Source organism: Doryrhamphus excisus, chromosome 20 (assembly GCF_030265055.1).
Source record: "Doryrhamphus excisus isolate RoL2022-K1 chromosome 20, RoL_Dexc_1.0, whole genome shotgun sequence".
Classification (NCBI taxonomy): domain Eukaryota; kingdom Metazoa; phylum Chordata; class Actinopteri; order Syngnathiformes; family Syngnathidae; genus Doryrhamphus; species Doryrhamphus excisus.
The window spans coordinates 5,114,266-5,138,781 of record NC_080485.1 but is presented as its reverse complement, the minus strand read 5'-3'; the positions used below and the strand labels follow the sequence as shown (position 1 = coordinate 5,138,781).

The 24,516-nt window shown below is 41.5% G+C and overlaps 4 protein-coding genes across 22 annotated transcripts in view; 2 read left to right on the top strand and 2 right to left on the bottom strand.

Annotated features, from left to right (window-relative positions):
• The window catches only part of wdfy4 (WDFY family member 4), a 40,645-nt gene extending 35,095 nt beyond the window's left edge, over positions 1-5,550 (bottom strand). For 5 of the 10 annotated variants that reach the window (XR_009120406.1, XR_009120408.1, XR_009120407.1 and 2 more), the window contains exons 1-9: positions 4,468-5,550; positions 4,232-4,398; positions 3,325-3,573; positions 2,495-2,606; positions 2,030-2,139; positions 1,390-1,515; positions 1,130-1,319; positions 511-700; positions 124-284 (exon numbers count right to left, since the gene is read on the bottom strand). Coding sequence is in view for 7 of the 10 variants with exons in the window: in XM_058058882.1 (XP_057914865.1) it covers positions 124-284; positions 511-700; positions 1,130-1,319; positions 1,390-1,515; positions 2,030-2,139; positions 2,495-2,606; positions 3,325-3,573; positions 4,232-4,252 (1,159 nt within the window). In the remaining 3 variants the exon portion in view is untranslated. Of the gene's footprint in view, positions 1-123; positions 285-510; positions 701-1,129; positions 1,320-1,389; positions 1,516-2,029; positions 2,140-2,494; positions 2,607-3,324; positions 3,574-4,231; positions 4,399-4,467 lie in introns of those variants that run through there. The other 5 variants (XM_058058877.1, XM_058058878.1, XM_058058875.1 and 2 more) reach the window with 5 other exon arrangements.
• An 86-nt stretch (positions 5,551-5,636) lies between these two features.
• si:ch211-223a10.1 (palmitoyltransferase ZDHHC13) lies at positions 5,637-11,556 on the top strand. Of its 2 annotated transcripts, none has more exons than XM_058057980.1 (10): positions 5,637-5,892; positions 6,436-6,571; positions 6,639-6,749; positions 6,841-6,973; positions 7,326-7,504; positions 8,475-8,548; positions 8,637-8,799; positions 8,903-8,985; positions 9,709-9,893; positions 10,019-11,556. In XM_058057980.1, exons 1-10 carry the CDS (start codon positions 5,772-5,774, stop codon positions 10,505-10,507), a joined length of 1,674 nt encoding a protein of 557 aa, XP_057913963.1. In that variant the 5' UTR covers positions 5,637-5,771; the 3' UTR covers positions 10,508-11,556. The 2 variants fall into 2 exon arrangements, with proteins under 2 accessions (XP_057913963.1, XP_057913962.1); XM_058057979.1 differs by having other exon boundaries at positions 9,703-9,893.
• Positions 11,557-12,153: 597 nt separating this feature from the next.
• On the top strand, positions 12,154-21,604 carry LOC131107722 (polyunsaturated fatty acid 5-lipoxygenase-like). 2 transcript variants are annotated; one of them, XM_058057969.1, is made up of 14 exons: positions 12,155-12,364; positions 13,587-13,785; positions 13,859-13,940; positions 14,007-14,129; positions 14,235-14,341; positions 14,619-14,791; positions 16,640-16,786; positions 16,859-17,062; positions 17,144-17,230; positions 18,065-18,243; positions 18,315-18,436; positions 19,218-19,318; positions 19,692-19,862; positions 19,942-21,604. In XM_058057969.1, exons 1-14 carry the CDS (start codon positions 12,215-12,217, stop codon positions 20,119-20,121), a joined length of 2,025 nt encoding a protein of 674 aa, XP_057913952.1. In that variant the 5' UTR covers positions 12,155-12,214; the 3' UTR covers positions 20,122-21,604. The 2 variants fall into 2 exon arrangements, with proteins under 2 accessions (XP_057913951.1, XP_057913952.1); XM_058057968.1 differs by having other exon boundaries at positions 12,154-12,364; positions 13,859-14,129.
• marchf8 (membrane-associated ring finger (C3HC4) 8) overlaps positions 21,566-24,516 on the bottom strand; it is a 68,255-nt gene continuing 65,304 nt past the window's right edge. For 4 of the 8 annotated variants that reach the window (XM_058057974.1, XM_058057975.1, XM_058057977.1 and 1 more), the window contains one exon: positions 21,568-24,231. In XM_058057974.1, the coding sequence (XP_057913957.1) occupies positions 23,927-24,231 (305 nt within the window). In that variant the 3' untranslated portion in view covers positions 21,568-23,926. Of the gene's footprint in view, positions 24,232-24,516 lie in introns of all 8 variants that reach the window. The other 4 variants (XM_058057970.1, XM_058057972.1, XM_058057971.1 and 1 more) reach the window with 2 other exon arrangements.

Genomic DNA, 24,516 nt, shown 5'->3' with positions numbered 1-24,516 from the left:
AATAGAGCAAATAGAGCAGTCACCTACTCCAAGTACACAAATGGAGTGATGAGCTCATATCATGAGTTCAATGAGGACACAATTAAAAGTCAGCTGTAGATAAGTGGTTATGTTATGTCATACCTTTATTGAGTGGAGGCCCAAATGTGAAGCCCGGAGGTTGTGGGTGACTGACACAAAGAGCCACTTTGAGCTCTGTTTTGCCAAGCAGGGTGAACGAAGCAATGAGTGCCAGCATCTCCTCTACAGACTGGAACTGATCCTCTGATACGCCTCCTTCACAACTTTATTGGCATCAGGAGCCATAAAAAAAGATGTAAAATGAATAAATAGAACTCTTTGAATGGTAATGAATGAGCAAAGCCCGATATCATTTTATGAGATTATGTATGTAATTCCACATTAATCTTGAGAATTTGTAATTGCTCTTAGATAAAATACATCCAAGATGGAAATATACTGAAATCAAGTTAATACGAGTCCTCCAATGTGTTGTTCTCATTTTCTCACCGCTGGAGAATGTTTTCGAGTGCCTTGTAGCCATCGTGGGAGTCAAACTCGGTGAAGAGGGCTGGGTTGAGAGGATATGTGTCTCGAACAAAACTAAACACAGCCACTGCCACTTCAGCCAATAACGGGCCCGCCACATCGGAGCCGATGCGGGACAGATTCTGGATGCAGATACGAATGCAATTTTTGCCTAAAGGGGAGGACACAGTGAGTGACATAATTGTCACACAAAACAAAACTACCGTACTACCTACAGCATTTATTTGAAATATTTCTGATATTGACATTAGGTACACCTCCAAAATATACTCCCACGTAGCACAATAAAGTAGCCAATGTATTCGACACAGGATGATGAGTTGTAGCTCTGCACAACGGCAAACTGAAAATTGCACCCACAAATCATGAACATAGTTTAAATGAATACCATTGGGAAACATAATTTAAATATAAAGTACAAGAGATGTTGTGGCCAGTAAGTATCTATTGTTTCTGGGATGTTGAAGTTATGATGATTATATAGAATTGTAAGAATATGTGGTGTTTAATGCCAAAAATAATAACAAATAGTGCTTGTGAACAAATAAAACATACATTAAGGATGTGATTTTGTGCTCACCAAGCAGGTTCGAAGTTGTGTTGCTCGTGGCCACAGCCGAAATCGCCTTAAGGATGCGGGAGGCCTGATACCTCCATGGGATGCTGATCTGGTCCCAAAGTGACGTGAGCCCAATTATGAGACACTGAAGCTCCTGGGTCTCTACCAGCCGTTCAACATTGACCGGTTGCCTACAAAGCTGGAGAAGAACCTGAAAAGGGGAGTATTATGAAGTTGGAAAGCCTATCAACATCTTGGAAGAGGACTCCATTGATGTTCACCTGTGTTAGTAGCTCTTGAAAGCTCTCTTTTATGGTCAAGTTCTCCTTTGCGGGGATGCACACGAGTAGATACAAACATTTCACAAGGGCAGCAGGAAGTCCTGGATTTATACATGATAGTACATCCTACAAACACAAATGAAGAGGAAGAAAATGTAGTTTATTGGTGATGGAAGTTACTGCTAAAAGCTGTGTATTGTTCTAATTTTGTAGATGTGTGTAGATATGCACTCTGATGAATATGCAGATACACTCACTGCCCACAAAATCTAATGGGATCCAATAAGAGAGCTGTGTCAAAAAGAAAGATAACAATGCTCAGTTTTGATTAGTTGACTTAAGTTCTTACAGTTCTTATAATGACCAGTCATGTCTAAATGTGCCTTAAATGGGGTTTTGTTTACTACTATTTTAATTACTTAATTACAATACACTGCTTAGATTGCACTGCATGGCATTTTTAACAATGTGGTTTGAATTTAGATGTACTAAATGCTTCCTATGCACTGACCCACTGCTTATAATAATTATAATACAGAAACTTGGATATAGTCCAAGTACCTTATCTTTAATAGACAACTACGATCAAATAATATGACAGCGCAGCTCAAATGAGCAAACAGGAACCCAATAAACTCACTGAGCTGTCAGCAGTTAGCAGCAACAGAGATTTAAGCAACAACCATCCTGGACACTTTGTCTCCTCGTGTTCTGGTTGGAAGAATAGCACAACTTCCTCACGAGCATCCTCTGCAAACGTAAAAGATGTAACATGCTTAGCACCACAGCAAACCATGAAAATACTAAACGGTGCACATTCAGTCAGATCATTTTTTATGTCAAATTGGAAAAAAGAGCTAAGCTGCCAAATTAAGTAAGATGAGATGTTGAACCTTCTTGGATTTTGGTGTAGTCAACATTAAGTTGCACACGGTGCACTCGATATGACTGTAAAAATTAAATATGTACAACATGCAAACGGCACTACAGCCTTATGGAAAAGCGACACCGCAGAGATTAAAAAGCAGAAGTAAAAACAGAGGTAGAAAGTCCCTAAATTTATCAAATCTGGACCACATATGATGGCTTGAAGGCAAGTCAGTACCTGCAGGCCTTTCTGAAAGCCTGTTTTGGATGTTATAGATGACGGCGTCTGCGGTGATAGCTGCAAGTACCTTCAAGTCCAACCCTTCAAGCCCCTCGTCTTCCTCACAGACCTACCATAACACAGAAGACCATATTGATTCATTTGATTGAACAAACACAATAGATATAGGCCTGCAATTTCATGAATTGGATTAACATTTCTAGCACACCTCACAAGATGAAACCAAACAATGGCGCCTTATTGCAGGTGCAAATGCTTCAGCTAAAGCACATTCTAAGCAACCAGCAAGGCACTATGTTCTCTTTTCACATCCATAAGAGGATATGGCGTTTCACTGAGTGTGCTGTTCTTATGTAAATCCCTTAATGGTCATGCCCTTGCCACTGGAGACAAACACATTAGAACTTTGAAGTAGCAGTAGTAACAGTTTGGGTAACCATGCAGACCTCTTCCAAGCAGTATTACACCCGATACAGGACTGGAAATAGGAGTTCAGAACATTAAAATAAAAAATTGCAATCGAAAGTGAATATCAAACATGAAGGACACGCTCATGCCAGATCACTTGTACCACACAACTTAAAAAAAAAAACAAATTAATTGCAAACTGAGCCAATTTTCCATCTCCACACACAAAAGCAAGGCCTGAGGCTTTTGAATTTCATGTGACAGTTGAGCAAACAATAGAGATAAATCCACAGAGCACATGCACATTGTTTAAGGGCAGAGTGATGAAATGGGCTAAAGGCCAAACATCTGACTATGGCCTCCTGTTATCTGGATTATTCCCAGGATCTTGCTGATCTGACAGTTAATAGTTGCAGTACCTGTATATAGAGAGGCAGGACTCTGATGAGACACTCGTGCTCTATCGGGACACAGTCTGCGTTGTGGTCCAAATTTGAGCACTGGTGAATGTCAAGTTCTTGCAGGTGTTCTCGGAGCAACTCTGAGGGCAGAGGTTCTGAGGAGGCTTCCGCTTTCTTCTTGTCCAACTCCACAGAGACAGACAGCTCCCCTGAAGCGCTCAACTCCCCTGTTTCTTTATTGATCCTCTCCCCTTTTACTCTCTCATCCTGGATGGGAGACAAAGACAGCATTTAGAAATCCACAGCTAATTATCTCCACTTTAACCACATTTACTTTCCCTCGTAATAATTGATGTGCTACCCCCGAAGCCATTTAAAGTGGTTGTTAACCTAAATCGGTAAATTAGTCACTCAATGAATTGCAATTTCTAATAGGTGGGAGCACAAAATGACCATAAATGTCATTTTTAAATCATTCAAACATTCCATATTCACAAATGTAATACTGATTTTGCCATTTTTAGCCATACAGCCTCAACTATTATTGCTTTTGATAGTAAATTTTGTCATTTAGAGTACATGTGTACAAGCGTGACCCGGAATAGGTGCCCTCTCAGTGATGCTCAGTGATCACTGTTGTCTATGATGGTGACAATTAATGTTTCTTCATTACATGGAAAATCGTGCCTCCAAATGCATTTAAAAAAAATGTAAATGTCACCAGTGTGAGTATTTTCAGCCATGTGATTTACAAAGAGGGGGGTCATAGAGGTGGATTGTACATAATGGCAGCTCACATTCCTCACAAATGCACTGATTATTTAACATCTCTCATGTGAGAAGCTTCTGTTTCAGTGTGTTCATGCGTGGGTTCTTCTTCCTCTCAGCTTTCCACATGCACAATGTGTACAACACAATATCTTACCTTTGTTAGTGTGAGAGCCATGTGTGCAGTGCCACACTCTTAACAGGGCACCGTGAAAGGACCTGTGGGAGTCCAGATGGGTTCCTACTCTGTCCACGTTCCCATGTCAGGAGCAAAGGCAAGCGGAGACGTGCTGAGACATGACTGACGCTCTCAGTGCGGTGCTGCTGTAAAAGTGCCCGCCCTCACTAATCTGCAGCAAGTAGAATGAACTTTGAACAAAAAGGGTAACTCACATCAGCTGGATCAAGTCATGTGCCTCCTTACTTCCCCAGAGAAGCAGAAGTGAAAATGGGCTGGTTGAATGAGGCCCTCCCACCGTAGCTCACTGAAAAGACTTTTTAATGCTGTTTATAGAGCTGTCGGGGCTGGCTGACATGATATGACACACCATGACAGCTATTCTGAAAGTGTCGCCTGTAATTAAAGTATATTAGATACACTGTATTTTCTAATATTGTAAATAGATCTGAAACAGGATAGTGTAAAGCAACTGTGAAGGCAGCCTCAGTCATAATTGCATACTTTAAGTTATAAGCACTTTTGCAAGGGCACTCCAAGTGGGTAAAACAAGCACACCCTCGTCTTATGCTTTAGCCTGCCATTAATAGCCCACTCTAAAAATAAAATATTTACAGTCTATTGTGCAACCTCCAATACCACATGCAGATTTTGCACAATTCCTAGACACTTACTACATCTGTAATAGAGACAAGGAACATTCACAGAATAAATAGGTAAGCCGGGGAACGTCCCAAATATAAGCAACAATACCATCTAGTGGGGTATGGCTGTACTACTATTAGCCCAAATAGTAAGATAACACAAAAGCCGCACAAAATATAAAATATTTTTAAAAAGTTAACCGTCATAGTTGAGTGGAATTTTTATTAGAAGAAAAAACACGGCGCAGAATTTGAAACATTACACCCCGGTAGCTACACATATGAAGATGGCTCCCTCACCGGGTAAGCCACACACCATCTGTATGTGTACGAATCATCAATTCTCTCTGTATGTATGTGGAGCAATATGTTTACCTTGTTGCACTGTACTAAACAGTCGCGCCAGTTGTTTATATAGCATGTTGCCACTTTTGCTAGCTTCTTTCTCTGTATGATTGAAATATGATCAACAGTGTCGAGGTGCATTACCGCCACCTACAGGAAGAGATCCACGAGCCGGAAGTAAAGATAGTCACCAATTATAAAACATCAGTATGAGATCCAGTCATAAGAGATGTATATATTCCGCTATTAAGTGTTTGTATGTCATGTTAATATTTAGTCATTTTCCACTTTCTGTTAGAGGTGCGTCCAGCCCAGCTTATTCGTTACGTCATTAGTCATGTGAAATGTTTTAACCAATCAGATGTCTAGGGCGTAGTCTGCATTGGACAGTTTACTGTACCGCTATGCGAGAGTCCGCCTTCTTGTCGGAGCAAACAGTGTTTATTATTTTGTACTGACAACCGGCTTTTGTTATTTTTCATCAATAGTTGGACGAAAATAAGACCAAGTGTGCATGTGAAGCCACAATAATGCACCCGATACCTTCACGCTCTCAGGGTGACGGAGATATATTTGACTGTATACAAACAGGAAACATTGAACAATGTGCACTCTTTATTGAAAGTGACAGATCAATCCTCAGGCAAAAAGGTAAGCATAAATAATGTTCAGTATACATTGGTTTGTGCTTTTTTATATATGTTATCATGTTTCGTTAACAGCCACAATCAACAGGACGTATTTATGTGGTGTTTTCTAATGCATTCAAACAATTAACCATCTTCATCAATTTTACAGGTACGGTATATGAAAGAAAATAGTAGTAGTAAATCTCCATGTCCACCACTTAGAGTAATGGAAAAAATGCTTTCGGTATCATAAATATGACTGTATGTTACCAAAACCAGCTCAAACTATCGTTTGACAATTGAATCAAGTGTGCATTACAGAGGACAAAAATGCATGTCTGGATCCCAGGAGGTTATGGTACCGTCCTTTCTTTATTGTAGCCATAATGGCCCCATTATAACAACGTCTGCTCCACTGTGAGACAACATGATGTACATGACAAGACTGTGTGATACAAGAACTAGAATCCAGGAGGGGACAGGATGTCAGACCCCAAGAGGTGCTATATGGCACATTTTGACGATGGACATCTTCAAATTCATTCATTTATTTCTTTTTATACAGGATGGGCCGGTTTTACTCCACTCCACTCCGCAGCTCTCCATGGCAACTCTGCTCTGGTTGACCTTTTCCTCAGCAATGCCGCTGACCCCAACCTGTCCAGTGATGCAGGGCAGACAGCTTTTCACTTTGCATGCAGGTACTTTTGCATACTCTGATTTTAAATGTACTTCTTAAGTTAAAACAATGATGTTGTGTTCCGATAGGCAAGGAAACGTTTACATCGTCCATAAAATGATGCAGCATGGAGCTGATCTGCGCCTCAGAGACCTGCAAGGAAAATCGTCACTGCATCATGCGGTGACCGGAGGCAGCATGTGAGTGAAATCACCAAAAGTATGTCTTTCATGTCAGATTGTCACAATTTGATCTTTGATGCATGCATTTACTAGGATTTATGCTTCCCAGCGTTGCAGTGCACTATTTGTGGGAGACAGAAATGTTGCGTTTCACAGACACAGACATGCACCAGGTGACACCCCTCCACCTTGCAGCATCAACCAGCAATACAGATATGGTCCAGTACCTTCTTAAGGACCAGGTAGTGAAACATTTTTATCCTACATTAAAGCGGTCACTATAAGAACAACTCTTGCATCTGCATAATTCATAAATTAGCCCTCAACTACAGCATCTTCAGTGTAGCCCTGTGACTATACGGTGGTCATCGATGTTATTATCAGTAGCTGTCCTTCAAGTATCAGGAGTGGTCAGCATCCAGCAGCTTTATCTGCACTTTAATAGTTCAACTCAGCTGTTGTTCAGTGTATGCATACTGTTGTTTACAATAATAACCTCACCGGTCAGTTAAGAATGGGGTAGACAACTGTTTTATTTTTGTATAATTTCCAGCTTGAATATATTGGGCTTCAGTGTATATTTCTGTGTTTCAGCGCTGTGTCGCAGATGCTGTCGACCAACAGGGGTCAACTGCTCTCCATGTTGCAGCAGAGCGAGGTGGCATAGAGGTGTGCTGGATGCTTCTGCAGAAAGCTGGATGCAGGATGCTTCATGAGAAAAATCTCAGTGGCCTAACGCCACTGGACCTCAGCAAGCAGGGGAAAACATTTAGGTGAATATATATTATGAAACATACAAATTGGTACCTGTCTTTTTGTTGTTGTTGTGATAATAAATATTGATTGGTGCACCCCGAGCATAGATTATGAGGTACACACAATCTAATGAGATATGATACATCAGGGATGGGCAAACTTTTTGACTAGCGGGCCGCATTGGCTTAAAAAATTTGGCGTAGGGGCCATCTATTTATATATAGGTGGTCATCAAACAGAACCACATACTTTCTCACAGTACAACAAAACGAAAACGCAACACATCCACAGCAAGTTAACGCATCACAAAAATCAACTACTATTACTAAGTGGGTGATAACAACAACTCAGTAACGTAAAACTATTTTCCAGATGCCTGCAAGGCATGCTGGGTAGTCCAGGTGCAACAACAATATGAACATTGAACAATAAAACATTGCATGTATGTTAAATTTTTTACTTCTTTGATGACCTCAACATATTTTGTAATCAAGCAAAAATGCGACAAACATGGCAAAAGGTTGGGAGAAAGAGTACCACAAGCTACCCAGCATGCCTTGCAGCAGGAATATGAGGGGGGTTTTTTGCATGGGAATTGTGCATATTTATTTATTTGTATCCCCTCATGCTGCAGTAGGTACTGTAGGTTACATTGTGCATCATGTGTGTTGACGCGTTGTGTTCGCACTTTTCTACAAGCTACATTTATTGATTTACATTTGACCCTTCTGGCGACTCAATAGTGCTGCAAGTCAGGTTTCTGGCTACAGTTTCAATGTTAAAGCTTTAAAAAAGGAATTTGGAAAAGCCGGGTGGGCTGGATTAAGACACTTGATGTGCCTGATGAACAGTATCAAACAATCATCTGTATTACTGTAGTTTTCAGTGGTGTAGAACTGCACTGCGTCAGTCTAGATACCTTCGAGGCTTACCTGAAGTGTCCACTGAGTATATATATCATTGCAATACCGTGCTTTTATTTTGTAGACATCAGCAACTCACCAAACTGCTCAGTCAGTACATGAATGAGCCAATCAACCACAAGCCCAAAGACTCTCATGGTAAGAGTCATCATATTGTCAATGGATAAAAGTCTGCACTAAATGTGTACATTTATGTTTGCCTCTTGTTTGTGTTCTTTACATGCAGTTTTGTACTACTGGACACTGTTTTTCCCCAGCATGAGTGGCACCGCCATTCTGCTGATAGCATCCTTGTTGGGAGGTTACGGTGGTCTCCTTTGTGGTTTACTCTTCCCCTGGCTGGCCAGAAGCATATTTACACAATACCACCGCATGGCCACATATCAAAGGTTTGACGACCATTATGGCATGTTTGAAGTGACATCACTTTCACAACACATTGTACCATTTGTTACATGTTTTTTGTTCAGACAGCAGCTATCTCCCTTCCAGGTTACCCAACCCCATTTACTTGGGAACGCTCACAGCCGGACTGCTCCATTCCCTGCTTTGCTTTTATTGGAAAATAACAGCAAATATCCTTTCTCCACTTGATGCTCAAATATTTAGACCAGCTTCTGGTTTAGTTTTGTACCCTTTCCAAAGGAAATATCAAAATCCTAGGCATTATATAGTGGAACGTCAGAGGATGAACATTTTTGCAACATGAAATAATCTGTTCCAAAACTGTCCCCATTTTAAAGCCTATTTTGACAATACATGCAGTGTTTTAAATATGTTAAATATGTTTATGTATATGTTTTTAAAATGTTAACATTCTGGACCATTAGACAATTATAATGAGAAGTACTGCGTTAAAAACAATTAAAAACACAGTCTTGACTTTAATGACGAGGGTGTAATGCCAAGGTGACTTGTGTTGCTTGACCGTAACAAGTTACTTACTTACTTACAAGTAAGCCACAAAAAGCCAAAGAAAAAATCCAGAGTTAATAATTGCTGAACCGAGGTCAAGCCAGCTTGACTTTTTCTGAGGTATACTGAAAGTCAAGCATGTTGCCGGTCCTTTTTGAGGAAAGTGTTGCAAAAAATCCACAAAAAGAAAAGAGTAAATCCTTTCATTCCTGCTTTCCAATGATTTTTAATGAATGTTCGACTTTGGAGGTTCCACTAAACAGTTTTTTAAGGCACCGTTAACCATACTCATCTAGCTTTTGGAGAATGTTCTGTTCCCATGGCAACAGCATCAGACATATCTGCAGAATGAAACGGTCAGCCTTAACCTAATGAAAGTGTATGGCCGACTGGTGCCCTGGTCCAAGTATCTACGGTCCACCTCTGCCTCGTCCTTGCCTTGTTTTATAAGGTTCTGACTCAGGACCCCGGGACAGTGGACAGAGCAGAAGCAGATCCTCGGTTCTCTTGTGTTGCTGACCTGGTAGAGAATAACCAGAGCCCTCATAGGTTCTGTCCCTACTGTGAGGTAAGACATTGCACTCGACATGAGTCTTGTATGTACTGCAGTAATACCTGACCAGAGCTCACTTCTTCAATGAGGCGTTTAAAGAAGTAGACATCCTTACTGGTAAGTTCTCCCTTCACTCCCAGTTGTTCCAGCCTGACCGCACCAAGCACTGCAAGCTCTGCAATGTGTGCATTATGGACTACGACCATCACTGCCTTTTCCTCAACCGCTGCATCGGCCGGGGTAATCATCGACTCTTCGTCTTCTTCATGCTCTCCATGGTGACTGGCCACCTCTTATTTATCGCCACGGCAGCAAGCTACCTGCACCCCAAGATGCACGCCGGCAGTCGTGGTTTGTCTTGGTGGCTCACATTCCTCGGGGGGGAGTTTTGGGTAGCGTCAATGGTGGTTATGAATGCTATAACGCTCTTGTGGGAGGTGTGGCTACTCACTGAGCAATTTGATGCCGTTGGCACGGGAACAACGACTTACTTCAAGCACTTTGAAAAGGTGAGGAGACAGAGGTCACTAGGGCAACGCTGGGTCGCTGTGCTGGCGTTTCTGGTTGAGGGACGGACAAGGGTGATGGGTGGATGCACAAAGGACGGCAACGCCGCTATAGATGTTTAAAAGTGTCACTTATTGCTTACAGACTATCTGCATTAAGATAGTCCTGAATGTAACATGTTCGTGCACTCCTACTGGACACTTCATTAGGTACACCTGCTACCTTATCTGTGGAACGTTTTCCCCCGATATCTTGATGACAATTGTAACATATTTTTAAATGACCATTAATGCTCCAATGAACACCTTTATCCAGTTAACAGCTGAGTTGCCATGTGCATTTTCTACAAATGTGTCGGTTAAAAAAACGTTAACAGTTGTGGCTGTTTTTTTTTTTAATTAACTCCACAATATGACAGTAGCTGCATTTGAGGTGTCATGATTAACCATCATCCAGCAGCTTCATCCACCTCTACATGCGCTTTAAAATGACGGTTGCACTACTCAGCTGTTGGTGTGAAAGTCATTTATAATAAACGTTATCAGCTGTATTAATGCTGGCTGAGCAGTTTTCTCCTTTCCGCTATTACAACACTGGTTCTGTTGCTGCTGTGTTGTGAAATAATATTAAATAGTTAATCCATGACCATGTGATCAACAAGAGCAATGTTCCTTTTCTCATGTACTCTAAATGATTAATAAACCAAAAAACAACCAGTTGTTATTATTGTTATATCAGTTGTTATAATGACTAAGGCTTGCTTCCGATTAACACCTCATCCAGTTTTAATACCTTGGCTATAATTGCAGCATTTGAATAGTTTCTCATTGACAAATTTCTAATAATAACCGTGTTTTTCTACATTGTTGTCAGTGGTGTGCTAAGTTTTAGCTATGAGAATACTGAAGTGACCCGTTCTATTTCAAATTAGTGACTTTGTGGTAGTGGTAATTCTGTCCAGTGCACCACTGCGCAGCCAATTTGGTAGACTGGACTGCACCGAGATGGGCATGGCGGCTCACCAGGGATGGTGTCCACATTTTCAGCGCCAAAGGTGTGCTGAAAGCCCATCAGCTCCGACCTGGTCTATTCTTGGTGCAGGCGAAGCGCAGCCTGCACAGTGGTAAATTGGCTGACCGACGCACAGTGAACACAGGTCACCAAAACCTCAAAAGCAGGTTAACAGGAGTGTCACGCATCCTTTCAGTGGGAAAAAACAATGACAGCAACCTCTATTTGAGCCGGAGGATGCCCGTCAAGACACAGGGCGGTCCTCCACCCAAATGAAGGCCCTTACTGGTACCGACTGCAGCGCAATAACCATCAGACGGCACCCATTCCAACACACACTCACTGCACTAAGGAGCTCCATTAGTGACAGGCTGATACATACACAGTGTGTGAAGGAGAGATATCGTAGGTCTTTCCTTCCTGCAGCTGTCAGCCGCTATAATAAAAACTACTCCAAAAATTCTGTACAATAACCATGCAATAGATTAATAACCATGCTTGGTAATCTGTGATACATGAGATAAAAAAGGTAAGTGAATCCAAAAAATGTTGCCTTTGGTAAAATAAATTCTTCAGAGGGTCAAGATATAATAAGACTTTTTGTAAAAACATTTCATAACTCGATGGCCGTGTTTACAAAAGCCAATACTGTCTGTGTGGAATGATAATGAAGTATCTTCTCCTGCCAAATATATTCCAGGTGATAATGTTAGGGGGAGTGCCACTGATGTTTCCTGAAATGAGGGGAAGCTGAGACATGCACTGCATGTTGCTGTTCGCCCAAGACATTTTTCTCTGCATCCTGCCTAAGAGCAGCAATGCCGACGTATACAGTGACCGTTGCCACAGGAGATCAACGCTTTGCAGGGACCGATAACTACATCTACATAACACTGGTGGCCAATGAGACATGCAGCCAGAGGACTCTGCTGGAAAAACCTGAATACAATGACTTTGAGAGGGGCACGGTAAGTGACTCTACAAGAAGAAAAACATCCATTTGAAACCCCTCTACATCAACAATACAGCTCTATTGTGTCAATATACAGCATAGACTACACCGGGTGCAGTGACGCACTTATGGCTGGCTACAAATAAACTGTGATGTGGTTGATTTCAAAATTACAAAGCTGGTATGCCAATAGATCTTAAAGTAAAGCAATACAAATGTATGCTTGCTGGCTGCATTGTTTTAAATAATGGCCCATAGTTCCGCAATTGATATCCCTTTACATCAAATTTGATGATAATTATCGAATTGCTGACCAGAAAGAGATTTCCCCTATTTATTATAGATAAAAACGTATTTCTATCTGCGATTAAATGTGATTAATTCTGAGTTAACTGTGTGATTAATCACAATCAAATATTTTAATCAATTGACAGCCCTGGTTTTTTTACATTAACATAGGTAAAATTGGTGCAATTTGTATTTTTGAACTTCTTTCTCTTTGGCTCTCAACGAAGGCGGTCGCATCTTTCCCCTCTCCTCCATTATCCCTTATCTTCCCTGCTTTGCTTGCTTCTTATGTCTTGTTTAGTCTCGTCTTATACTTTTTCAAGAGCCTCTCTCTGCACTGCTCTCCAAAAACCTAAATCATGGAATGGATCAACTGGTCTCTCCATGCAATTGACACGATCTTCTCGACGAGAAGCTCAGGTTCGGGGGAACCTGCCTGCCCTGACGGAACGTACACTGCCGGGTACGTGATGGACAGTTGGCCCATAGCTGCCCATCGTGAATGATTTGGTGGGCAAAGCCATTCCCACTCTGACTGTGACTGCCAATCACAACAAGGATGCCATCTTGGTGAAGATTTCGGCTCTGCAAAAGCAGTTGGATCAATTGGGAGGCCAGAATGGACAATAGGGTGGTCTGGTCTATTAGAATGTGGCTGCCCGAACTAACCCAAACAATATTCTTAATCTGGAGGTCCGGTTTGTGAAAACAACTTCTCCCAAGAGATTGCTGCAGCGGGACGCTCTAACCCTCCTTCATTTCTTCATTTCTGCTATGTATCGCAATGACACCCTGCAAACTGAGCTCCAGGTGGGCGGGGAAGAGAAAAAAATATCAAACTTCATTAAATGTGCCTTGGTTAGGTACTACATGGAATCCTTATCCCTTTGAATGTGTATATTGCTGTTAGTATTGTTCAATAGTAACAACAAATTGTGCATGATTTGTAGGTGCAGTCCTACTCAGTGGATGTGCAGGAGAACCTGGGTGAGCTTGTTTTGGTGAAACTAGAGAAGAGGAAGTACTTTGTGCAGGATGAGTGGTACTGCAAGTATGTCTCAGTGAAGACCCCAGGTGGAGACATTGTTGAGTTTCCCTGCTACCGCTGGCTGATAGATGACAATGAGGTGGTGCTTCGGGATGGGCGAGGTATATACAGTACATTAACACAAACTACAGTGCTAATTTGACTCATTTCATGTATTGACCATGTGTTTTTTAGCTCACCTGCCTCAGGATGATGAGACAAGTCTGGTCAAGGAGCACAGGCAAAATGAGCTGGAAGTGAGGCGCCAATTCTATAGGTATTCTCTTCTTGATTCCCGAGGCACGCTGCGTCTGCTCTCTAACAATCTTCATGTAACTCGCAGATGGAGTGTGTGGCAGCCCGGCTTTCCTATGAGCATAGATGCAAACAAATATAAAGATTTACCTCGGGATGTCCAGTTTGAGAGTGAGAAAAAAATGGATTTTGCATGGAACTATGCAACAGCGTATGTATTTCCTCTCATAGTAGCATCTTGGTGCCTTTGAATGTAAAAATTCAAAGATGCTCCCTTATAATACAGTGTTGGGATATAATAACATGTGAATTCCAGAATGAAGAACCTGTATGTAAACAAGTTCATGAACCTGTTCCAGTCCTCCTGGAGCAACTTGGCTGATATTGAGGATATCTTTTGCACAATCAAAAACCCAACTTCAGGTCAGCCTCTGGAAAAGTACTAAACTATAATATTACATAATGGCATAGTATATGATAACATAGTATACCATACCATACAAGTGCATATACTGTATGTTGCCCATCCTATACCTTACCATGGTATTGCGTGGCATAACATACCATACTATAACACACTATACGATTCGCTATGGTGCAATAGCGCACCAGACTATTTCATAGCAAAGCATTGCATAGCATACCATACTATGCTATAAGTTACCATACTATAAACAGACACTGCTTGTTCTTTATGCAGAGTATGTGATGCAACACTGGATGGATGATTCCATCGTTGGTTACCAATTCCTGAATGGTTGCAATCCTGTGATGATCCAAAAGTGCACCAAACTTCCTGACAAGTTTCCTGTCACCAACGAGATGGTTGCTGCCAGCCTTGAGAGGAAATTGACATTGGAACAGGAAGTAAAGGTAGATCTGTCCTGATACCGCTGATGAGCTTTCATATTAGTGCACTTGATTGACATCTTATGAATTAAAGCTCCTTGATTTCACTCAAGAGATCACACAATAGTGTATTTGAAGTGTGCATTGATGCTGGAATAGAGACTTTTACACGACAATACATTACAATTGCACTTGTCCAATTTAGTAGATACACTAGTGTGCCGGGAGAAACCGTCAGGTGTGCCGTGAGGAATTACCCGATTTCATTTTTTTAAATTTTACATTTATTAATCATTTTTTGCAAATATTATGTCATTGTCGAGTGTCCGTGGTGTAAAGACTGGCAGAGCAATGTAACACTCGTCCGTGTAGCAACAAGTAGCTGATTGTCGTTCCTCCAATAGACTTAGTGATGCGCGTGCAGGTCGTGATGACGTTTTTTAACATTTTTGCTTAGTGGTGTGCAGCAAGATTTTCCCAATGTAAAAAACGTGCTATGGCTCAAAAGGTTGAAAAACACTGGGTTAACCTACAGTATTAGCTGAGGACAAACATAGTCAAACTCACCCCTCCCACATCCGTGGCTGACTGACACATAGTTGACAGAGCTCCAGGTTCTATTTGAAGGTGTGTAGATCTGTTTACGTGTTCTCTCGAGCAATGTTTCCCAACATTTATTGAGCCCAGGCATGTATTTTACTTTGGGAAAAAACATCTCTCGCCACAGGCACCAGGTCTAAGGCTCTTACTCTGTTGTATGAACCCTTAAGTAAAAAAAGTAGCTATTGGCTGTCTTAGAAGTTGCTAGATGATGTCATGGTTTTATTTGCATATCAAATCAGTCCCTGAGAAGTGACCAAAAATGTACATTCATGTTGTCAATCATAGCCAACATTAGTAGCCAAACTTTGCCAAATCACTATTATTATCTGATGGGATATAATGCTTGCAGCATGTTAAAATGTTAGTGCCCTCCAGGCTGCAGCCGTGGCAGACAGAACCTTTAGGTGAAAATGGGTACATTCCCCTTGGCACACCTCAAAATCGCTGTGTTTGGGAATCACTGCTTTAGGTACACGTAACTGTTATAACAGCACTTTAGTATAATGGAGCAGCTTTAAATTTACTGCTACTTTAAAATGTAAAAAAGGACCTATTATGCTCATTTTTCAACCCTTTGTATTGAGTTGTGGATTCCTACAGAGCAGCTACATACAATAACCAGCACAGAAAACCTTCAATCTTCTAGGATCTGCACCTATTCCAGCTGTGTTCCACTCTGCTGTGATTGGTCACATGTCCAAATACGCCTTCTAACTTCCAACGAACCCCACTTTCTAAGATACACAGTATAGGAGTCAATAATAAATGAATAAAGTCTTTGGAGAGCTATTTGAAATGTGTTTAGGAGCCACTGGCAGCTCATGAGCTTCTGGCTGGAGACCCCTGACTTACCGTGTAGGAACTCCGAGTTGTAATGTAGGCACTGCTGGTGCGGTGGAGCTCTGGAGGAGCAGGACGTGCCAAGGGGCTGTTGACAGATTTAAATATTTTTCTCTTGCTCCAACAACTTCTGCCTGAGCTTGCCTCGTAAACAGAGAAGCAGAGATTGGGTCATTTGTAGAATGTGAGTTCCACGCCCATAAAGACGTCCGCTCCTCTGTGACATGACAAAGGAACAGTTTCACAATCTCCTCTGAAACCAAGCATTTTGAGCCATCCCAAACTTATTTCAGGGCTCCCTTCCAAATGCGCAAACATCATTATCTGAAACTTTGTCACCGTTTAGAATGCAACATTTGAACTACATGTATAGGTGAGGAAAGTGGAGAAAGCATAATATGTCCCCTTTAATTTATGTTGTGGTTCCAGGCAGGCAACATCTACATTGTGGACTATGAAGTGCTAGAAGGCATCAAACCAAACTGTACAGATCCATGCACCCAGCAGTACCTGGCCGCTCCCATTTGTCTTCTATACAAGAACACAAATAACAACATCCTGCCGATAGCCATACAGGTACGACGTGATTGAACATCAGCAAATCTTACACCACCAGAAGAATCTTCTACCATGCTTATTTCCTTCCAGTTGGGCCAGACTCCAGGCGAGGACAACCCCATCTTCTTGCCCACAGATGGGGAGTACGACTGGCTGCTGGCAAAGATGTGGGTTCGCTCCACAGACTTCCAGCACCACCAGACTGTCACACACCTGCTTCGAACACATCTGACCTCAGAGATGTTTGCCATCGCCATGTTCAGGCAGCTCCCTGCAGTCCACCCTGTGTTTAAGGTAACGCCCTCTCATTGATAAGTTGGACTCAGTAGGAGTCAGTCGGACTGACTAATTAATGGCTGACATGCTCCTTTACAGTTACTCATTCCACACGTCCGTTTCACCATTGCTATTAACACCAAGGCGAGAGACGACCTCATCTGTGAGCATGGTCTCTTTGATAAGGTGAGTTTTTCAGTCCTATGTGGGCCATGATGTGTACTTGAAGCACTTGAACCCCAATGCAGACTGGCAGTGACCATTGTCCACCTGAAGGGATTGAGTGAAAACCCACATTGACATTGGTGGACCAAAGGACAGGAGCTCAAGGACTAAGTATTCATTGGCAGGTTCAGGTTCTGAATATGTGAGGGGATACTTAATTTATGAGAATGGGGCTCTGAGACTTTGATTTTTCGAGGGCAGCCTGTGTGTTACTGGACTAAGGACTCAGAAGCTCTGGGCCACAAGTTTGGGCTCTGGAGACTCGAGGGAAGGCTCAAGCCCTGGAGGTCTGCATGCAGGCTTTGCCTCTGAAAACTCTGGACCAGAAGATTGAACAGCATAGGATCTGTAGATCCTGAATCCCAGGATTCACATACATATGTATATGTATAGACCTGAGCAGGTGATCACACCTGGTGCACAACTGGAGCAGGGCTCAAACACTCAACATAGGTTCAAGTTGTCAAAATGTTAGGCCATACTGAGACTAGCAGAGGATCAGGGTTCACACTCAGCCTTGAGTGAGCCTCCAAAGTCTTGAGACAGGGTCAGACTATGAGGCATTTTAAGATTTTACCGTAGTCAGCAATGGGACTCTGAAGGTTCCGGAGGAGTAGTCAGGCTATCAGGGCATGCACACCAAGGTTCTAACAAATTGCGTGTACACTGACTACGACTCAGGAGGCAGGCAAAGGAACATCAACATAGATGTCCTTAACTGGTAAAAGTCTGCCATGTCTACAGTACATTTCTTTCAAAATGATGTGAGTCCAAATCTTTTGTTCCCTCCTTAAGGCAAACGCCATCGGCGGAGGAGGTCATGTGCAGCTCGTTCAGAAAGTTGCAAAGACTCTGACCTTCAGGTCTCTCTGCTTCACTGATATGATCAAAGATCGGGGAGTGGACAACAAGCAGGACCTGCCCACCTACTTCTACAGAGATGACGGCAACAAGGTGTGGGAGGCCACTAAGGGGTGAGGTGACCAGATCCCTACTGAGTGTGCTTCACAAATACTTGACTTGTGTCCTCCTTTTGCTCTGGCAGTTTTGTCTCCGATGTGGTCAATATTTACTACACTAGTGATGAGAGGGTTCAGGGAGATCAGGAAATCCAAGCCTTTGTTCAAGATGTGTGCGACTTTGGTATGAAGAACTTCAGTCAATGTGGTGGGTATCCATCACATACACTATATAATATACATATATACCCTATACAGTATATAATAGTGTATATGCATTACCTTGATTCTGCACTTTCTACGTTCTTGTGTGCTTTTCATACCCTTCTTTTGCTGCTGTGAATCTGGAAATTCCCTGTGTGGGACTCATTAAGGAATATCTTATCTTAAATAGTTAATCTTCAAACAGCTAAAATAATGCAAAAGGCTAAAAATAACCAATTACCTAAAAATGTCATCCAATACTTCTCTACAAGACAGAAATATGATCTGAGGGAAGAACTAAATTTGAAATACTTATATATGCTTGGACTACGTTATGCTAGCCATAGCATTTCAGTATGTGGAATCAAACTATGGAATGGATTGAGTAAGGACCTCAAACAATGCACAACGATGAGCCAATTCAAGAAACAATACAAGCAGTTGATGTTTGCTAAATACAAGGATGAAGAGTCTTGAACCAGTCATGATGTGCTATACATATCACTATATTGACACTTACTATGGTACCCATTATGTCATTGGATGGTCATATCACCTCCTACTTCCGTACAAAAAAAAAAAAACGACAACAAAAACTATATTAGGAAAGCAGGACGTGAACAAATGTAACAGTTCCTGATTGTAAAGATTATGTGATGCACTCAATTGTAATTTGATGCAGTTCAAAAAGTTCACATGAAATAAAACCATAACTATTACCATAAATGGTTGCTGAAATATGAGGGGTGTACTCACTTTGATCTGTGAAAATAATATCATTGCAGAATTCCCCAGGTCCCTAAAATCCTGCACGGAGTTGATCGAATACTTGACTGTTATCGTGTTCACTGCTTCAGCGCAACATGCGGCGGTCAACTTTGGACAAGTACGTCATCCAGTATTGACTTCCTATAGAAATTACACTGCAAGTGTGGAAACATTCATTCAAAAGAAAAATGTCATTATTAATACTGATATGCTTCATTTATACTTCGATATGGAGTTGTTATATGTTAACATAGATGTACAGTATATTGTATCTAATGTCAAATTTACTTTATGATTGAGCCTCCGAAGGCTGATTGTGTCAGAGCTGTATGTGTGAGTGACAGGACGAAAAGCTCCGACTTACTTAGGGAGAAGTCGGCTTCAGAAAGAATAGTTTTTCAGATCCAAAGTATTGCACAAGCGCATGAAATAGGTGAGAGGGTTCCAAGTTCCAGCATGTGCTCATATTGATCTTTGGTCACATGGTCAAGTACAACTGGTATTCCTGGATTCCCAACGCACCATCAACCATGCGAAAGCCCCCACCCAACCGGAAGGGTTCGGCCAATATGACCCTGATCATGGACACCCTCCCTGACAGAGGACGCTCCAGCTGGCACCTGGGGGCCGTCTGGGCCCTCAGCCAGTTCCAGGAGAACGAGGTGGGGGGAATGATTGTGATTGCATGAATTTGACTCGGAGACAACATCACAAGCGTCCCTTTGTTCTCCACCCCCGCAGCTCTACTTAGGAACGTACCCTGACAAGCACTTCATAGAGAAGCCGGTGAAGGTGGCTATGGAGAAGTTCAGGAAGAATCTGGCAGACATCAGCAGCGCCATCAAGAGGAGGAACAAGAAGGAGAAGCTGCCTTACGACCTCCTGAACCCGAACAAAATACCAAACAGTGTCGCTATTTGAAGACTTTGCTCCAAAGTCGCCACTAACCTGCCTTTTTTTCATTCCATTGTTCTAAACTCATCGGGAGGCTTGACCTAGCCCCAGCACAGCAAAGTGACTAGTGCTTGGCGAGTCTCATGGCAGAATTACAATTTACATATAAATAACCTATTTATGATGTAGGCCAGACAAAAGTAGCTTAGCCACCATGGATGTCAATGTTTGGGGGAGCCAGGCTTAATAAAGCCGGGCTTTATTTAAGTGTCAAAATATAGACATTCTTAAAGGCGACCTATTAGGCTAATTTTTTGTCCCTTTGTATTGAGTTGTGGACTCGATAGAGCAGCTTCACACAATAACCAGCACAGAAAGCTTTCTAGATCTTCCAGAATCTGCACCTATTCCAGCTTTATTTCTTTGGATTTCGTGGTGCCTGTGAAGATGGTCTGTTTTAATGTATTCTACCCACAACCCATCTCCAGGCAAGCCCACTCCGCTGTAGTTGGTCACACTCCAGAGTGCTCCAGAGGACTTGTTACGCCGCTAGCTGCGAACCCAACTTTATTGGAGTCGATAATAAACAACGCTTTATCTTTTTAAAATGTCAGCTTTTAACATACAACCATATGTGTTGGATCCCGAATACGACCTGGAAGTAGAGACTGGACAGTTTGAAGTTTCTCAAGAAAAGAGGTTACTTCTCTGAATGGTAAGTAGCTTTAGCATTTTAGCGTTTAGCGTTTTTTTACATGTTTTTTGTGGGATGACTCTGGTAAAGCCACTAATTGTGCTGGGAAAAGGCAAGCCCACGTCCTCTATGCTATAATGCTACACATATAAATGTTTTTGCTCCATGACTTACACAAAATAAACACAGTTGGGACACGATAAACTTATTTACTGCTTGCCCTTCTGAGTCTTCCACACAGCCAAGTAACGTTGGAAAGGCTTTGGGCTTCAGCAAGTTTGTCGGCTAGTCCAGCTGCATACTGACCCATGTTCACGAAACAGTCCAGTGTGAAATGGCGTTTTCTTTTGCTGGTAGGGAATCAGGAACTGATGGTGGCATCTTTAGGAATTGTAAACAAATGAGGCTTTCCCTTTATGAACCATTGATAGCAACGTAAATACAGAAGCAGAGCTTGGGGGAGGGCAGAGAGCTTATCTGGCTTACAGCCACGCCCATATAAGGAAGTCTGCTCCTCTGTGACATCACAAAGGGGCAGTTTTACCACACCTTTTGAAACGGAGTGTTTTGAGCCATCCCAAATTTCTTTCAGGGCTCACTTCCAAATGGGCAAACCTCATTATATAAAACTTTGGCATCGGGTAACACGACAATACAACATTCTAACTACATTTATAGGTCAGAAAAGTTTAAACTGTCAAAATGTAGACATTTTTAAGGTGTTTATTTGCTATTGGTGGATAGTCACGGAAAATCACTATTTTGTGCAAAACAATAAAACTGCAAAGGTTGTAAAAGCATGTTGACTTTTATTTGGTTGTTCATTTTAAATTCTACATACTTTGTTCAAACATGGAAACAAGAAACACATCAAGAGTTTATCTTAAAAACAGGACAATTTTTTTTTTACATTTTTGAAATAACTTTTTAAAATCACTATTCCAAAGTAAAGTTCACAGACAAACTTGTGGAATGATATTGTCGACACGGAAACAGTCGTTAGAAATGTTCAAGTCCAGTCAGTAGTAAACAAAAGTAGCCGTTATGCAAGTTACATTTTTGTCCTCCCCGGACAGACATGACAAGTTACAGCAGCAAAGTACATGTCCGACGCTGAGAAATAAGCTTTGTCTCAATAAACAGGAAAATAAAGAGGAAAGATTGAGTCAAGACTTAATGAAAAGGAGCCAGCTCCCATAAAAAAAGCACATTCTACACGCTATCATCCATTTTAAGGTTGTTTTTTAAAGCATGAAAATACATGACATAGTCTAGTTCAGTGTCCATGTTAAAACCGTTTCGTTAATAAGCTTTTTTTTTTTAAACAGTCAAAAAGCTGTTGTGCCTTGGGGGGAAAAATGTAAGATGCATAAAATTCCTAAAGAAAAAAAAGCAAGAGGACTTTAATGAGTCAATTCTTTAAAAATAAATACAACACAAACAAAACATGGAGATCATCGGACAGCCAATAAACACAGTAAATAAGTATAGAATAGATCAACAACATACAGGGTAATTGCACTTTTTTTTTGAAAAATCTAATTGCACCGAGCCTCGAGAGAAGTTGCAAAGAAATGACTCCAACAGGATGCAAAAAAGTAAAAATAAAAATCCTTCAAAATGTGAAGCCACCACCATGAGACGTCTACACAAATAGTTTGCACTGCTAAAACAAAAAGAAAAACAACAACAAAAGCTCTGATTTTATTTATTGCTGCTGAGCAGTAATTAGCAAATATGTTGCTCCTCCCAGGCAGTAGTTATTGTATCATAAAGAACATTTTAAAACGTTTGTGGAATGGCTGTGAAGGTTGACTCTCACATGATTCAGACACTAAAAACAAACAAAAAAATACCAGTTGGAAATCAAACGCTGCCTTTGTGCACATTCAGCTTCCCACCACCCGAGGGCGCTGACGAGAGATCATGTGAATGAACTTCAGTATTAATAGGAGATAAGATATTTATCAAAATGAATAATTGACTTGAATTTCATTACCCAAACCTTGGAAGAAAAAGAAAAAAGTGATACAATCAACATTGGGATATAAATGTGTGATACTATGCGACCATATTTTTTAGTATAGCTTTACACTTCCATGCCCTGTATAAATCCCGCTACATGGAGGACTCCCCCCAAAAAATTGGAGGACCAAAAAAAAATTTGAGACACTTTGCAGTAGAATGGAAGCCACTTCCCTCATGCAGTTGGACATAGATGGCGACCAAGGCCAACTTATTGATGGAATAACATTAAGGATGGCTTTAATGTGCAATGTTTCCATCAGGTTTCAATCTAAGCGCACACGTAGTAGGATGACAGATAGGCAGGTAAGGCAGCGGAGGATTTCTTTTAAAAACTGCACATGGAACAAACATGGCAATATGTTTACATGACAGTATAATGTATCTATTACCGTATAATGTTGAATATTTTTCATAACTATGCCAGTGTGGAATCGCGTCTTAAAAAGCTGAAAGAACAGCCTGCGGATGAAGAAGATACATTATGGTCATGTAAATATAACGCCTTCTAATCGCACACATTTCAATGAAAAGGACCAGTAAAAGATGTTGTTTTCATATCTTTAAAAAAAAAAACATCCTCAAAGCCTTCGGAAAGTTTGTGATGGTTTAAATAAATACTGTACGTGGATGGATTTTCCAACATGTGCAAGAAAGTGATGTGCCTGAGCCAAAAGTAAAAGAATTGAATCAATTGGAATTCACATCATATTCAACTGTTTTTCTCCAGTGACATCCGTGAGAAGATGTGTTAAGAAATAAAAGCACACCCGAGTGAGACCTCCTTCTTGTAGAAAAATAAGACAAAAGAAGAAAGGATGCTTTTGCGGAGCTAAAAAAAAAAAAACAACAAAAGTGCTTCAATGCAGATCAGACAGTCTGGTGGGTTGGTTGAGTTGGGTTGGAGCAAAAGATGGACTGCGATCCAGATCCACAACAGATTTGGTCCAGGACTCTTATCAAAAGCAAACACCAAAAAAATTATAAGTGTGTGTGTGTGTGTGTGTGTGTGTGTGTGTTGCAGGCTTCTATAGAAGTCCCTAAAACCAGAATCCAGACAGGAAAAACATCCAGACCACAATTTGTCTTAGAGGACATCAACCTGGAAAAAGGTCACACATGGAGGACCTCCATACTGTAGTCTTCAGTCTCTGTATAGTGGGAGGAGTTTGTCTCCGACAAGGCGGGGGCGAGAGTCTCCTTGTTGTCCACGCTGGGCTCCAAGAGGGGGGGCTTCTCCAGCGCCAGTTTTTTACACGAGTCCGGCCTGTTCTGGACGTAGATGACACGGTTGTAGGCCTTGAGTCTCCTCCATAGGTGGATGTAGACCTTGCACTGCACATACATGAACACCAGTCCGCCCGTGAAGCCGATGGCCACCACCACCAGCTTGGTCCAGAAGGGCCACTCCATGATGCCTGATGGGGGGAGGGTGGGCGAGGGACCAAAAAATAAAAAAAAATGCTTCAAGTCAGCTGCACCAGCCAGGCTGTGTGTGTTTGCAAATGTGTGTGTGCATGAGTGTGTGTTTGTTTGTGTGTGAGATTTACATCACTTTTGCATTTAGACAGCAGAGCATGACACCATATGCTGTGCAATGATGTATAGCCACCGCTAGGGGGCAGACTTTATACTCAAATTGGACCCATTTAATTACTAATCGCTGTCATTTATAATAATTACTAGAATAATTACTATACTAC

Excerpts from the sequence above, each read along its gene's own strand:
- LOC131107722 (XM_058057968.1), top strand. The coding sequence starts at position 12,215 with ATGCCGACGTATACAGTGACCGTTGCCACAGGAGATCAACGCTTTGCA. Across the intron at positions 14,130-14,234 it reads GCATGGAACTATGCAACAGC|AATGAAGAACCTGTATGTAA; the intron begins GTATGTATTTCC and ends TGTGAATTCCAG. Across the intron at positions 14,342-14,618 it reads AATCAAAAACCCAACTTCAG|AGTATGTGATGCAACACTGG; the intron begins GTCAGCCTCTGG and ends TTCTTTATGCAG.
- si:ch211-223a10.1 (XM_058057979.1), top strand. The coding sequence starts at position 5,772 with ATGCACCCGATACCTTCACGCTCTCAGGGTGACGGAGATATATTTGAC. Across the intron at positions 7,505-8,474 it reads AAGCAGGGGAAAACATTTAG|ACATCAGCAACTCACCAAAC; the intron begins GTGAATATATAT and ends TTTATTTTGTAG. Across the intron at positions 8,800-8,902 it reads CGCATGGCCACATATCAAAG|GTTACCCAACCCCATTTACT; the intron begins GTTTGACGACCA and ends TCTCCCTTCCAG.